The sequence below is a fragment of the Triturus cristatus genome, chromosome 5_2, assembly GCF_964204655.1.
Source record: "Triturus cristatus chromosome 5_2, aTriCri1.1, whole genome shotgun sequence".
Classification (NCBI taxonomy): domain Eukaryota; kingdom Metazoa; phylum Chordata; class Amphibia; order Caudata; family Salamandridae; genus Triturus; species Triturus cristatus.
In genome coordinates, this window is record NC_140588.1 from 1,065,738,402 (window position 1) to 1,065,750,851 (window position 12,450).

Consider the following 12,450-nt stretch of genomic DNA (forward strand, 5'->3'; position numbering starts at 1 on the left):
TGGGGGTGAGTGTCTGAAAAGTTTCAGCCCTCCGTCCATAGTCTCCTTTTGTTTGCTTTGAAAGTGATTAATAGGCATCTTTCATAATTTTTAGAAGCTTATAATATCCTGCACCCTATGCAAAGGGGAGTTTGGCAGTGCCATAGCACTGAAGCTGCACTGCTAATGGCCCCAGAGAACTTAAAGCAATCTCTAGATCGGGGTGTGTTGGCTGCGCTTATCCTGTTGGACTTGAGCGCAGCCTTTGACACTGTATCGCACCCTGTTGTTCTCTGTAGAATGAACATGAGCAGCTTTACTGGAATGGCGTTAAGATGGCTAACTTCTTTCTTATCCAACAGGAGATTTCAAGTCGGCGAATGGCCATTTTCTTTCCAGGATGCATCAGTTAAAGAGTGGTGTCCCGCAGGGTTCCTTCCTTAGTCCCACACTTTTTAGCATATATGTCTGTCAATTATCTGACATTATATGATCCTTTTGGTTTCACTACGGTCTCTTACGCGGACGACACTTAGATTATCATTTCTCTCTCTCTCCTAATGGCGAACCAGTATCCCAAAAATTCAACGGCTGCCTAGAGCAAGTCACCAAGTGGATGGCAGAGAGTTGCCTTAAATTGAATGGGTAAAAAACGGAGGTCATGGTGGTTGACAACCCATCTTTATGGGACCAACTTACATGGAATCTGTCCTAAGGAAATCGCCCCTCCCCCCCCTTCACCCCCACTTACCCGAAACTAGAGGTGAAAAGTCTGTTTGTTACTCTGGATATCAAAGGCTCCCCATTGAGCTACGAAGCACAGTGGTACAGGGACTGATACTATCGCACCTTGATTAGGGCAATTCCCTGTATCTAGGCAGCCCCATCTCCGTGATTAACAGCCTGCAAACCATCCAGAACGTGGCAGTCCGATTTGTTTATGGGTTTACTTGGATCCCAGTCAGCTCGACCAGCACTTGACTCTCTGTACTGACTGCCTATAGGCAATCTAATTTAAGGGGCTTTGCATTACGTATCGTGCTAACTATAATCCGGTCTACAGATTCTTCATCCGCTTATAAAACCTTATAAGGCAGGTAGAGAACTTGGGTCAACCAAGCTAGGCCTTCTCATTGTTCCAAGAATCAAGAGGGCTAGAAGTGTTGGCCGGTCCGTTGCCTACCTGGCCCCAAACTGTGTAACTCTCTGCCCGTTTGTCTTAGACTTGACATCAGTGTGTCCAGTTTTAGAAAACAACTGAAAAGATTCCGGTTTAAAATGTAAGTTGTGCTTGCTTCCAGCAGGGATGGCTGGCGCTGGGAAGCCCGATTCGGGTAGCTATGCGCTTAACAAATGCGGTTAATAATAATTTTGTTTCTGCGTTTATGCACTTTTAATTAAATTTTCACAGCAAACACAACTTACTGACAGTATTTGCCCTAATGGCTGGAAGTGCCTCAGGGGAGCGGAGCTTTCTATTCTGAATGTCTAGGAGCTCTTGCAGCTTCTCTGTGAGTGGTACATAATGGATGTCAATTTGCTCTGTTTCTTCTTTTTTCAAGCTCCTCACCCAAAAACACCCAATCTGCCTTTTACTAGCTAACCATCTGTTTTCCTTATCACACCTGATGATCTTTTGTTATGACTCCTCATTCTATTTTAATATTGATTTTCTTGCTTCTGGTACTTTTTTTCTTTTTTTATCTCTTTATCGGCATTTTGTTAGTTGGCGTACATAAAGTAAAAGGGTAGGCAAAGGAATATTGACAGTATAGATAATCAACAGTAAAGAATATATATACATTATGTATGAATGTACATCCGGTTAATCCCAAGCAAGGCACGCGTCTATTACAGAGTTGCTGTCCTATATGGCAGGTTCGTAGGTCCTGGGTTAAATCCTTAAAAGGAAACCTGCAGTCTGTGGGTCTTACATTGGATCAACTTGGTCAGCGCCAGAGTACCAGCATGGTTGCGTGCCAGAGATATGATATGCTGAACAATCAAACTTAACAGAGTTGCCTTGCCCCTTACTATGCCGACCCCCCCCCCCCCCTTAAAGTAACCAGAGAGGCACCCCCTCCCCCACACACTCACATAAAAAATAATCGCTGGCAAGAGGCCTGAGTGCACCCATCTCTACTCCGGCCCTGTGTCCCAGGCTACGGAGTAGTCTACCTCCGGGGGTGTGTAAGTCCCGCAGCATGGAACCCCAGTGTTTCGTAATAGGATATTCTTTAAGCCCCAGTGCATCTTCTCTGTTTAGCTCTATGCTTTCCGCTTGTGCCCATATCAGGAGAGACTGTTTCCATGCCTTGTCGTGGAGAGGGGGTGCGGGTGGGGTGGTCTGTGTTTCCACCTGCGTGTGATTAATCGCTTCGCTGCGATCAACCCCAAGTCCAGAAATCTGGAAGTTACTTTGTGTTTCTTGGATCTAGGGAACAATCCCAGTACACATTCCTCCCAAGTGCGCAGCTCCGCTCGTTCTGTACATGTGGCCAGACAGGACGTTACTTCCCGCCAGTACTGTAGCAAAGCGTGACATGACCACAACATATGGAGGAGGCAGACCCCCACTAGACCGCATCGGGGACAACCCGCGGAGTGCAACTGGAAGTATCTATTTAAATTGTCAGGGGAGAGATACTCCCTATGGATGATGTAGTTTTGTATAAGGCGGAACCTAACGTTCCGTGGAATTTGAGTAGCGCTTGCCAAAACCTTATCCCATTCTGTGTCCACCCAAGGACTCCCTCGGTCTGCTTACCATTTGCCACGCAGGGAGGCGAGTGGATCCCTCCAGTGTGCTAGTAGCGCTTCACTTAACCAGTGTATTATATAACTACCCTTCTCCATCACATGCAGATATTGTACTGCTAGGTGGGGCCGGGGTTCGGTGTCTAGGCCTCCCCAGGCCTGGGTCAGCGTGTCTCTCAGTGAGTTCAATAGCAGGAACTGTCCTGGGGAATGTCCGAACCCTGGGATAATCCCTCATATGTCAGCAACACTCCATCCTCAAATCACCCAGCGTTTGTATCCCTCCCCCCCCCCCCGCCCATGTCATGGTACCAGCTCCGCCTATGGGGTCGCCCCTGAGTAAGATATAGACTGTGCCTATAACAGCGATGGGCCTGAGCCAACAGCCCAGGCTGTGGCGTGGGTGCTGTGGCCACGGGGTGAAATAGATGATGTATGTTGGCCGGCATCCATGCTGATAGTAGTGTCGCCATGTCATCTAGCAGCAGACCTGCCAGCCACTACGATACCCATTGTTATTGGGCGGCTAGGTAATATAGCTCCAAGTTGGGGACGGCCAACCCACCCTGCTCTACGGTGCAAACAGTTTTAGTAGCGCCATCCTGTGTCTCTACCCCCCCCCCCCCCCCCCCACCCCTGTTCCAGATGAAGTCTCTGGTCCACTGTTCTAGTTCTCGAAACGTTTTCGCTCGGATTTATACTGGTAAGTTGGTGAAGTAATACAACATCCTGGACAATACTATAATTTTTACCAGCGCAGTGCGGCCCATGACGGGCAGCGGGACTTCATCTGGGATCGACAGTGCCTTCCGCTGCAAGGTCGAGAGGCAAGAGTCTAAGAGCGTGGCGTCGCACCACGTTTGCAATTGAGGAACCAAGAGGGTGGCATAGGCCTTGTAAAACTCTGAGAGCCCATCCGGGCCGGGGCTCTTTCCCATGGCCAGAGCATGGATACCGGCATGTATTTCTTCTAGCGTTATCGGCTCGTCCAGTTCTAGCTGTTGCTCAGAGGTAAGGTGGGGGCACCTGACCGTAGTAAGGTGCTGCTGTATTTCTGCCGGGGAGGCTACGGCTCTGGACCGGTACAGTGTCTGGTAATGGTGTGAATTTGTGGAGTATCTCGGTTTGGGTATACATCAGAGTGGCGCTCTGGGAGTGGATTGCTGCAATGGGCAATCGAGTGTGATCCTGATGGATGAGCCAGGCCAGCAGGTGGCCCGTGCGATCTGACGCAGTGTGTGTGTGTGTGTGTGCGGGCAGAATGTGACTTGGAATTTAAGCACTTCAGTCTCTCCAGCAGGGAGGTGAGCTTTGCTCTTTTAGCCTTCAATCAATCAATCAAAGACATTTATAGAGCGCACTACTTACCCGTAGGGTCTCAAGGCGCTGGGGGAAGGGGGGTGCCGTTACTGCTCGAACAGCCAGGTCTTCAGCTTCTTCCTGAAGGAGAGGTGGTCTTGGGTCAGGCGCAGGTCGGACGGGAGGGAGTTCCAGGTCTTGGCGGCCAGGTAGGAGAAGGACCTTCCTCCTGTCGTCGCTCTTCTGATGCGGGGGACGGCGGCGAGGGCGTGGTTGGCTGATCGGAGGTGGCGTTTGGGAGCGTAGAAGTTGATTCGGTTGTTGAGGTAGCTCGGGCCTTGGTCGTGTAGGGCTTTGTGTGCGTGGGTGAGGAGGCGGAAGGTGATTCTTTTGTTGACTGGGAGCCAATGCAGGTCTCTCAGATGTCCGGAGATGTGGCTGGTTCGTGGGATGTCGAGGATGAGTCTGGCTGAGGCGTTCTGGATCCGCTGGAGTCTCTTCTGTAGCTTGGCGGTGGTACCGGCGTAGAGGGCGTTGCCGTAGTCCAGTCGGCTGGTGACGAGGGCCTGGGTGACGGTCTTCCTGGTCTCGGTGGGGATCCACCAGAAGATCTTTCGTAGCATGCGTAGGATGTTGAAGCATGCCGAGGAGACGTTGTTGACTTGCCTGGTCATGGAGAGGGAGGAGTCCAAGATGAAGCCCAGGTTGCGTGCGTGGTCTGTCGGTTTGGGTGCGGTGCCCAGGGCTGGAGGCCACCAGGAGTCGTCCCAGGCGGAGGGGGAAGAGCCCAGGATGAGGACCTCCGTCTTGTCTGAGTTCAATTTCAAGCGGCTGGTCGTCATCCACTCGGCTACCTCTTTCATCCCTTCGTGCAGGTTGGCTCTGGCGGCGGCGGGGTCGTTGCATTTGAATTGCTGGGGATTCCGCAGCCTGCGTTCCTATGCGAAGCAGCCAATGTTCTATTTTTTTTTTAAGATCAGCCTCCAGGTACTTTCACATGCCCAATTGCGCTATGAGGCAATGACCCCGTACGACTACCTTAAATGCATCCTACTCCAGAAGGCGCGAGGATGCTGTGTGCATTTTCGCAGAAGTGAGCACCTATGGCGGAGCTCAGAGCCTTCTGGAACGGTGGCTCTTTCAGGGTCTCGGCTGAAGATGCCATCTGGGGATGGAAGACTGGATCCTGTCACAGGACAACCGCAGATACTGTGGGTTGTGATCTGAATGAGTTCTGCCCATATATCCCGTATCAGCCGCCGCCAGGGATATGTCATTCGTGCAGATAAAATCTGTCTAGCTTCACGTGGAGACCGTGGGAACCCGAATAATACGAGTACACTTTATCAACAGGATAACACTGGCGCCAGACAGCTGCAAGACTCTAGTGTGCCATCCACGTGTTCAGCGCTTTCGCTGCAAGCACTGAAGCAGCACCAGGAAGCGGGGGGGAAGGAGCCGTCAAGCTCTGTGTCCAGCAAACACTTAAAGTCGCCACCCAGAAGCCAGGGCATCCCATGCCAGCTAGAGAGCCGAGCCGACCCGTCTGTGTCATGCAAAGAAGGCTGGTATGTGTTCAGTGCATACAGGGAGCCCCACACTAAGTGCCTGCCATCTAGTCGGCCTTTTATCGACACTTAGCAGCCCTCCGAGTCAATGATTGTATCCTCAATGGCAAAGGAGGTGCCTGGCTTAATCCAGATTAGCCCCCCTGGCGAATGCCCAGTAACCTGTGGCATATAACTGCCCACTCCATCTCCTCTGCAAACAGGCGACTTCAGTGGACGTAAGGTGTCTCTTGCAAAAAAGCAATTTGAGCTCGGTGTCTCTTCAAGTAGGAGTAGATTGAGTATCTATGAGCAGGGTTGTGGCTGCCCCGGACATTTCAGGTGTAGACCATTATGGGTGTCATTGCAACAGTTAGACATTTATGCATGTGGTGGTTGGGGCGCAGTGGCTGGCCTGTACTGCAGGTGGGGGGTGGTGTGTAAAGCATGCAGAGAGGCGACCCCAAGTGATAGTAGTGGGGGGGTGTCATGACAACACAAGCATAGTAAATAAGAACACACTGTAAACAAATCTACAAATACCATAAGGGCGGGTCTGCAACAAGCAGCCGTCCAAACCACAGACTAATCTGTTAAGCCACCCCCTGCCCGCGTAAACCCCGCAATGCCCAGTGAGGACTTGAGTGCTAGGGGCACCCCACAAAAAAATGAAAGCTTAAAATGTCCCAAATATCATTACTGTTCATACATGCAATAATACATTACTTGCTCAGTAATACTAGCTACAGATTAAGGGTACTTGCATATCCGCAAATTTCAGACTGGTGCCCATGGCCTTCCCGTCATCCGCATACTGTCATGCTATATCGCCTAGTTGCGTAGTGACCACAGGTAGGGTAACGGAGTCCAAGGAGGAGGAGGCTGCGACGTCCGTGACTCTTCGTGGCTGCCCCGCTCCTGGAGGCTCTCCCCAGATATCGACCCCCTTCGGGATTCACTGATTTCAGCTGCAGCGCTCTGCGCCGGTCTTGTATCATTTGTTCGGCGTTGGGATCGTGCCCTGCGCCATTCTCCCATGTCCTGCGCCCCCTCCTCCGGCAGTTCCCAGCGCCATCTTCTCGCTGGGTACTCCATTGTGTCCGAGGGGGGTGGTAGGGCGCCCAGGGAACACAGAGTCCAGCCACTCAGAGGCAGCCAGGGGAGTGTCAAAGAAATGCGTCTTGCCTTTGACTATACGGAGCCACGCTGGGAAAAGAATATTTAAGCTCCAGGTTAAGGCGCCCCCCCCCACGAAGTAGTGCTGGCGCTTCTGCACTGCAGCTGTGTAGTCCGGCAATAGGAGGACTTGGCTATTTTTAACCTGAATTAACTGTAGTTTGCGAGCTTCCTGCAGGATCGTGTCTCTGTCCTTGTAGAGCAATACTTGTAAAAGAAATGGTCGGCGTCCAGCCCCCGGTGGGGGGAGGTCTCGTCGAGACCCTATGTGCACGCTGTACAGCAAAATGTTCAGTCAGCTTCCCAGTTGGCAGTAGGTCCTGGATCCAGTTTTTGACAAAACTATGGGGGGGTAGAGGGGGCTGCCCCACATCCTCCTCCCTCTGGCAGACCAACGACACAGATGTTATTACGACTGGATCGAACCTCTGAGTCCTCTGCTCTGCCTTCTAATGTGTGCACCCGAGCCATCAGATCTTTAAACTCTTTAAGCTCCTGCCTCATGCGTTTTCGGGGCCAGTTTGTCTAGGGTGTCTCTCAGCGCTCTCATTTTATCTGCAAGTTACCAGTGGTCAGCATGCAAAAGGTTGAGGTCCATCACCACAGCATCTATCTTGCCCTTTAGGTAGGAGCGCGTCTGCTCCAGGGAGGTCCCCAGCTTCTCGACCGCGGCAAGAAAAACATTCAGTTTGTGGCACATGGCATCGCTGGGCGAGGTGTCCAGCACTTTAGCCACCTGACTCCTGGCCATCTACAGCTGTCCAGGTGCTGCCCCTCCACCCCTTCTTCTCCCCCCACCGGAACACAGGCGGCTCATGTCGGCCATGTGTCGCCAATGTTCCTGAGGTGCCGCCCCTGGCTTCAAGGTCGTGTTCTGATCGTGTTTGGCCCACCCGCAGTTGTGCCGCAGCGAGGAGCCAGAGGTGAGCCCCAGGCTCACACCGCTCACGCGGCCACCACCGGTCCACTACGTTAGGCCCACTCCCTCGAAGTTAGCAGAGAGCAAACCAGGGGAGTATTGTAGTCCAATCCAAGTGCAGCGTGGGACAGGGCGGCACCCAAAGCCGGCCCCCCCTGCGTGAAATCAGCAGGCAGGTCCCTCAGCATAGAGGTGGCACATCAAATGCAGCCCCCCACTTGTCCTCTCAGCGGGGGACCATAGGGTGCCCTCGTGGCATGTTGCCGCAGGTCAGGTTGCCGGTCCGCTGCATCCGGTGGGGGCCCTCCAGCTCCATCCCCCTCCGCAGCAATTTTCACAGCTCCTGTGCGTCCCGTTATCAATCTGGGCGGCCTTCATGCCTGCAGTCGTATGTCCCCGAGGTCATGCAGGGCGCCGGTCATTGAACGGCAGCAGCATCGCGATCCACTCACCCGCCCCCAGCCGCTGGCGACCCTCCACCGCTATCCAGCCCCTCCGACCACCAGCCGCCTTCAGGTGGTCCTACGGAGGCCCAGCAGTCCAGGGGGCTGCCCGGATCAGGCATAAGGTCCACGCAGCATCACAGCACAGGAAGGCGTGGCTCCGGCCCCGTCCCGTCTCCAGGCACTCAGTCAGCAGTGCGCTAGCTCCTGCGCTCGTGGCCAGGCAAGTGCTGCAAGCCGCATAGGTCCATGCCTCCCCACTGTGCGTCTGCACCCTTACCGCAGCGGGAGAACTCTTCGGGGTAAGGGGGGCCAAGGTTGAGCGCCAACACAAGGCCGTGACTCTGGAGGGCGAGATCCCAACACCAAGATGGCCTCACCTTCCCTCTGAGCTCCACTGGCACCAGCACATCCTGGCGCCACTCGCTGCTCGGCCGCAGGCCCACTTCAATGCTCCCCTCCATCTGCAGGGAGATCGTCGCCACAGCAGCAGCCAGAGCGCGCCTCACTTGAATCCAGGCTGCATCGGGGTGCGCAAGGGTAGCGGGCACAGCCACCTGGCCCTTTGAGTAAGCGGATAAAGTCTGGATTATGGGGATGAGAGGCAGAGTGCTAGGGAGTCGCATCCACCATCATGGCAAGCTTAGCCATGCCCCCTTGCTTCTGGTACTTTTTATGCACTGTTTTTCCATTGGAAGGTATTTTTAATTTAGAAGGTTTTATATAGCGCGGACAAGACCCTTGTGGGTATCGGAGCGCTGTACAGCACATAACAGAAAAGAGGGAATAGACAGAGGGGTAATAGGCATATACATACAAAAATATTATTGCTTATAATAGGTCAAACAAACGCTAATAGTTCCAGCATAGCACATATCTACAACCCTGCATCAAATAGATCAAGTGAATTTTGTCAGGAGAATCGATTTAACTTCCTTTTTAAAGGATGCCATGTGAGGGTCCTGTCTTGCATTTGGGGTTAAGGCATTCAAAATCCTAGGGGCCATTCCTGAGAATGAGCGGTTATAAGTTTTCCTTTTTTTTTTTATTTAAACGATGTGGTTTCAAAAGAAGGTTCTATGAGCTCCTGTTAGTTCTGTTGCTGCCCGATGGAACTAGTTTCTTCTGCAAGGTGCCGTGCTGGTTTGTGATGCAATGCCTTGTGTGTCATACAGGCGATTTTCAAATGGATTCTGGCCTCAAACGGTAGCCAGTTAAGGGCACGCAAGTCCAGGGAGATGTGACGGTTTCTTTTGGAACCTGTGATTAGCCTGGCGGCTGCGTTGATTAATGCTCTTTAGTGGGGCTGTCGTTGCTCTGGGGAGGGCGCAGAGACCGACACTCCCATATTCCACTCTGGGGATTACTAGAGTTTGGACTGCCTGTTTAAAGTCATTTGCGGGTTTGAAGGGTTTCAATCTTCTTGAGGTGTTAATTTGAAATGTTGCTCCTTTTGTTGCTGCACTGATGTGCTTCTGCATATTTAGCTTATTGTCCGGAGTTATACCTAGCGATTTGGCAGAATTGATCATGAGCGGTTGGCCGTCTAGTGCTGTTAGATGCTTCATCCATTCCATGATGGTGGTTGTTTGGTTGGGGGGTGCTATTAGGAGGATCTGTTTTTAGGGTGTTTAATTTTAAATGGTTATTTGCCAGCCAGGTCTGCGTTTTTTATAGCGTAGAATTGAGGGACTTGATGTTCTCCAATGAGTGTACCTTAATGTAGGGTTGTGTGTCGTCTGCGTACATGTGATATTGGACCTTTGCAGAGTTGAGAGGTTCTGTGAGTGGTTCCATGAGCAAGTTGAAGAGTGTCGAGGAGAGGGAGGAACCTTGGGGAACTCCTAAAGTGAGAGGAATAGATTTGGATAAAGATTGATTGGTCTTGAAACTTTGTGTTCTGTTTTGAAGGAAGGAAGTTAACCAGTTGAGAACCTTTCCCGATAGCCCCATTCTATGTTTGAGGAGGTCTAATAGACTGTCGTGTTTGACAGTGTCGAAGGCGGAGGATAGGTCCAGTAGGATTAGTAAACCTGCTTTGTTTAGGTCCAGTATTTTTAAGGCATCATCTATTATGTGGGTCATGGCGGATTCGGTACTGTGCCCTGATCGAAAGCCAGATTGGAATTAGTCGAGCAGATTGAAGTGATCAATGTGGTGGGTAAGTTACGTGTTAACACATTTTTCTAGTACTTTGGCCAGGGTAGGGATGTTGGCTATGGGGCGATAGTTATTTAGGTCAGCTGGGTCAGCTGATGGTTTCTTTAAAATGGGGGAGACCTGACCAGCTTTGAGGATATCTGGGATGGTTCCTTGAAGCAGAGAGGTGTTTATAATCCTGGTCCATAGAGGCACTAATGTCGGTGTGAACTCTTTTAGGAGGGAAGCTGGGAGTGGGTCAGCGAAGTGATTGGAGGGATTTAAGGCCGTAAGCATTTTTAGAATAGTTTCTTCGCTGTAGAGGTTGAATGAGGACCAGTCTGCATTGTTTTTGGGGTCGAGCTTTGCGGAACAGCGAAGCGTGTTCCTGCAGGGGGTCCCTGAGGCGATCATGTGAGGGTTGGTGAGGGCTGATAGGTCCTTCAATAGGTCTGTCTTTGTTTTCCGTTTTTGTTTAATATGACGCGAATGCCTCGCAGTTGGGGGAGTGTTTCTGCATTAACTTGAGGTGAGTGGGAGACACCCTTAGATTGTGCTTTGATTATTTGAAACAGTCTTTTGGGGCGATTCTTGGATTGGTTCAATTGATTGCTGATGAAGTCGATTTTTGAGCATCTGATTTTCCTGTAATAAGTGTTTCTCGTGCTTCAGAGTAATTTGAGGTGAAGGGAGGAAGTTGCTGCTCTCCATTGACGTTCAAGTGTTCTTATTGCTCTTCTGTCCTCGTTTAACCTACCGCCATACCATGGGTTTGAGACTTTGTTTGAGATACTTTTCAACTGTAGTGGGGCTAAATTGCTTGATAATATGTTCATAGATTGGAAGTAGTAATTGGTTAGCTCATGTACTTCATGTGAGTTGTCAGATGGGGGCATTAAGATGGGGCAAGCGGTTGCAAGTCAGGAGTGATTGACCTTTTTTAGGTTCCTCTTCCAGATTTTCATTCTCTTGTATTGGACATAGTGGTTTAACTACTTTGTTGATATAGAAAGTGATGATGTGATGGTCGGACCAGTCACAAGGGAGGATAGAATCCAGCTGGGTGTGGTCTGCTTTGGAGATTACCAGATCTAGGGTTGATCCTTTTTCATGTGTTGGGCTGTCACAAATTTGGCATAAGTTAAGGTCAGTCAAGAAAGTTTTGAGGCTATTGACCTCCGGGTCGTCCGGGTCATTCCAGTGGAGGTTGAAGTCTCCAAGGAATATCTGCTTGTTCTGGAGTCCGGCATTTGTGGCTAGGATATCTATTATGTGTTCAATAAAGGTAAGGTTGTTTCCTGGTGGATGGTACAGTGAGTGAAGTGAGCATATTGGGGTGTTATTAGAGATTTCAAGATGCAAGTATTCACAGGAGGAGAAACCCGGGGAGATGAGACGTTTCACGGAGAGGTAGTTCCGGTGTATGCAGGCAATACCACCTCTGAGCCTGTCATGCTCTTGTTCCTTCATGTGTGATGCTCAAGGCCGCTGACTCTCTTGATGCTCTCCTTTTTTCCAGCTGGCTTTGTCATCCCGTGGTGCAAGGCGAGCACGACCACCGATGAAGCCTTTTATCCTGACCAGAGATGCAGCCCAGGCCAAGTAAGTGACCTCTATAATATCTTCTCCCATCTCTGTCCTAGCCACACTGTGCCACAGGCATAAGTTTCACATAACTCGCTTGCGCACAAGTTTATGCATTTGCCTCATGAGTGTACCCTATCCGCACCCATTATATATGAAAAGCCACTCGAGCAAAACACAAATTGCCAGTAGCATTATCTGCCAACTAGTAACATGCGATGTAAAAGTATGCCGCAATCACATTCTCTAGATGCAATCTATATAAGGAGTTAAGTTAAACAGGAGGGTGCTGGGGTCCGCCCAAGAGTGCAAGACATTCTGCCAGGATTTCACGTGAAATACATTTAGATTCATTGACTCTGTAAGGAAGCAATCTTCATATAAAATAGTTATCGAGAAGTTCCAGGTCTCCTTGTCCTACATTGAAAGGATCCTGATCTAAAACATAGAAAAGGGGCACATGGGCACCCACTGCGTTGATGGAGGTTCTGTACCAAACTTATTAGGTGAACAAGTAGAGTATGAACTGTTTGGCGAAGCACAAGAGGGACCCCATTGATGTACGAGCCAGGTGTATGCCTCCCAGACAAGGTTAAAAGCCTCTGTG

General features: G+C 50.7%; 1 protein-coding gene across 1 annotated transcript in view; it reads left to right on the plus strand.

The window, feature by feature from the left end:
- Nucleotides 1–12,450, plus strand: part of IGBP1 (immunoglobulin binding protein 1) — a 111,301-nt gene that overhangs the window by 40,528 nt on the left and 58,323 nt on the right. Inside the window, exon 4 of the mRNA XM_085608347.1 lies at nucleotides 11,779–11,861. Coding sequence (XP_085464473.1) covers nucleotides 11,779–11,861 — 83 coding nt within the window. The remainder of the gene's footprint in view (nucleotides 1–11,778; nucleotides 11,862–12,450) is intronic.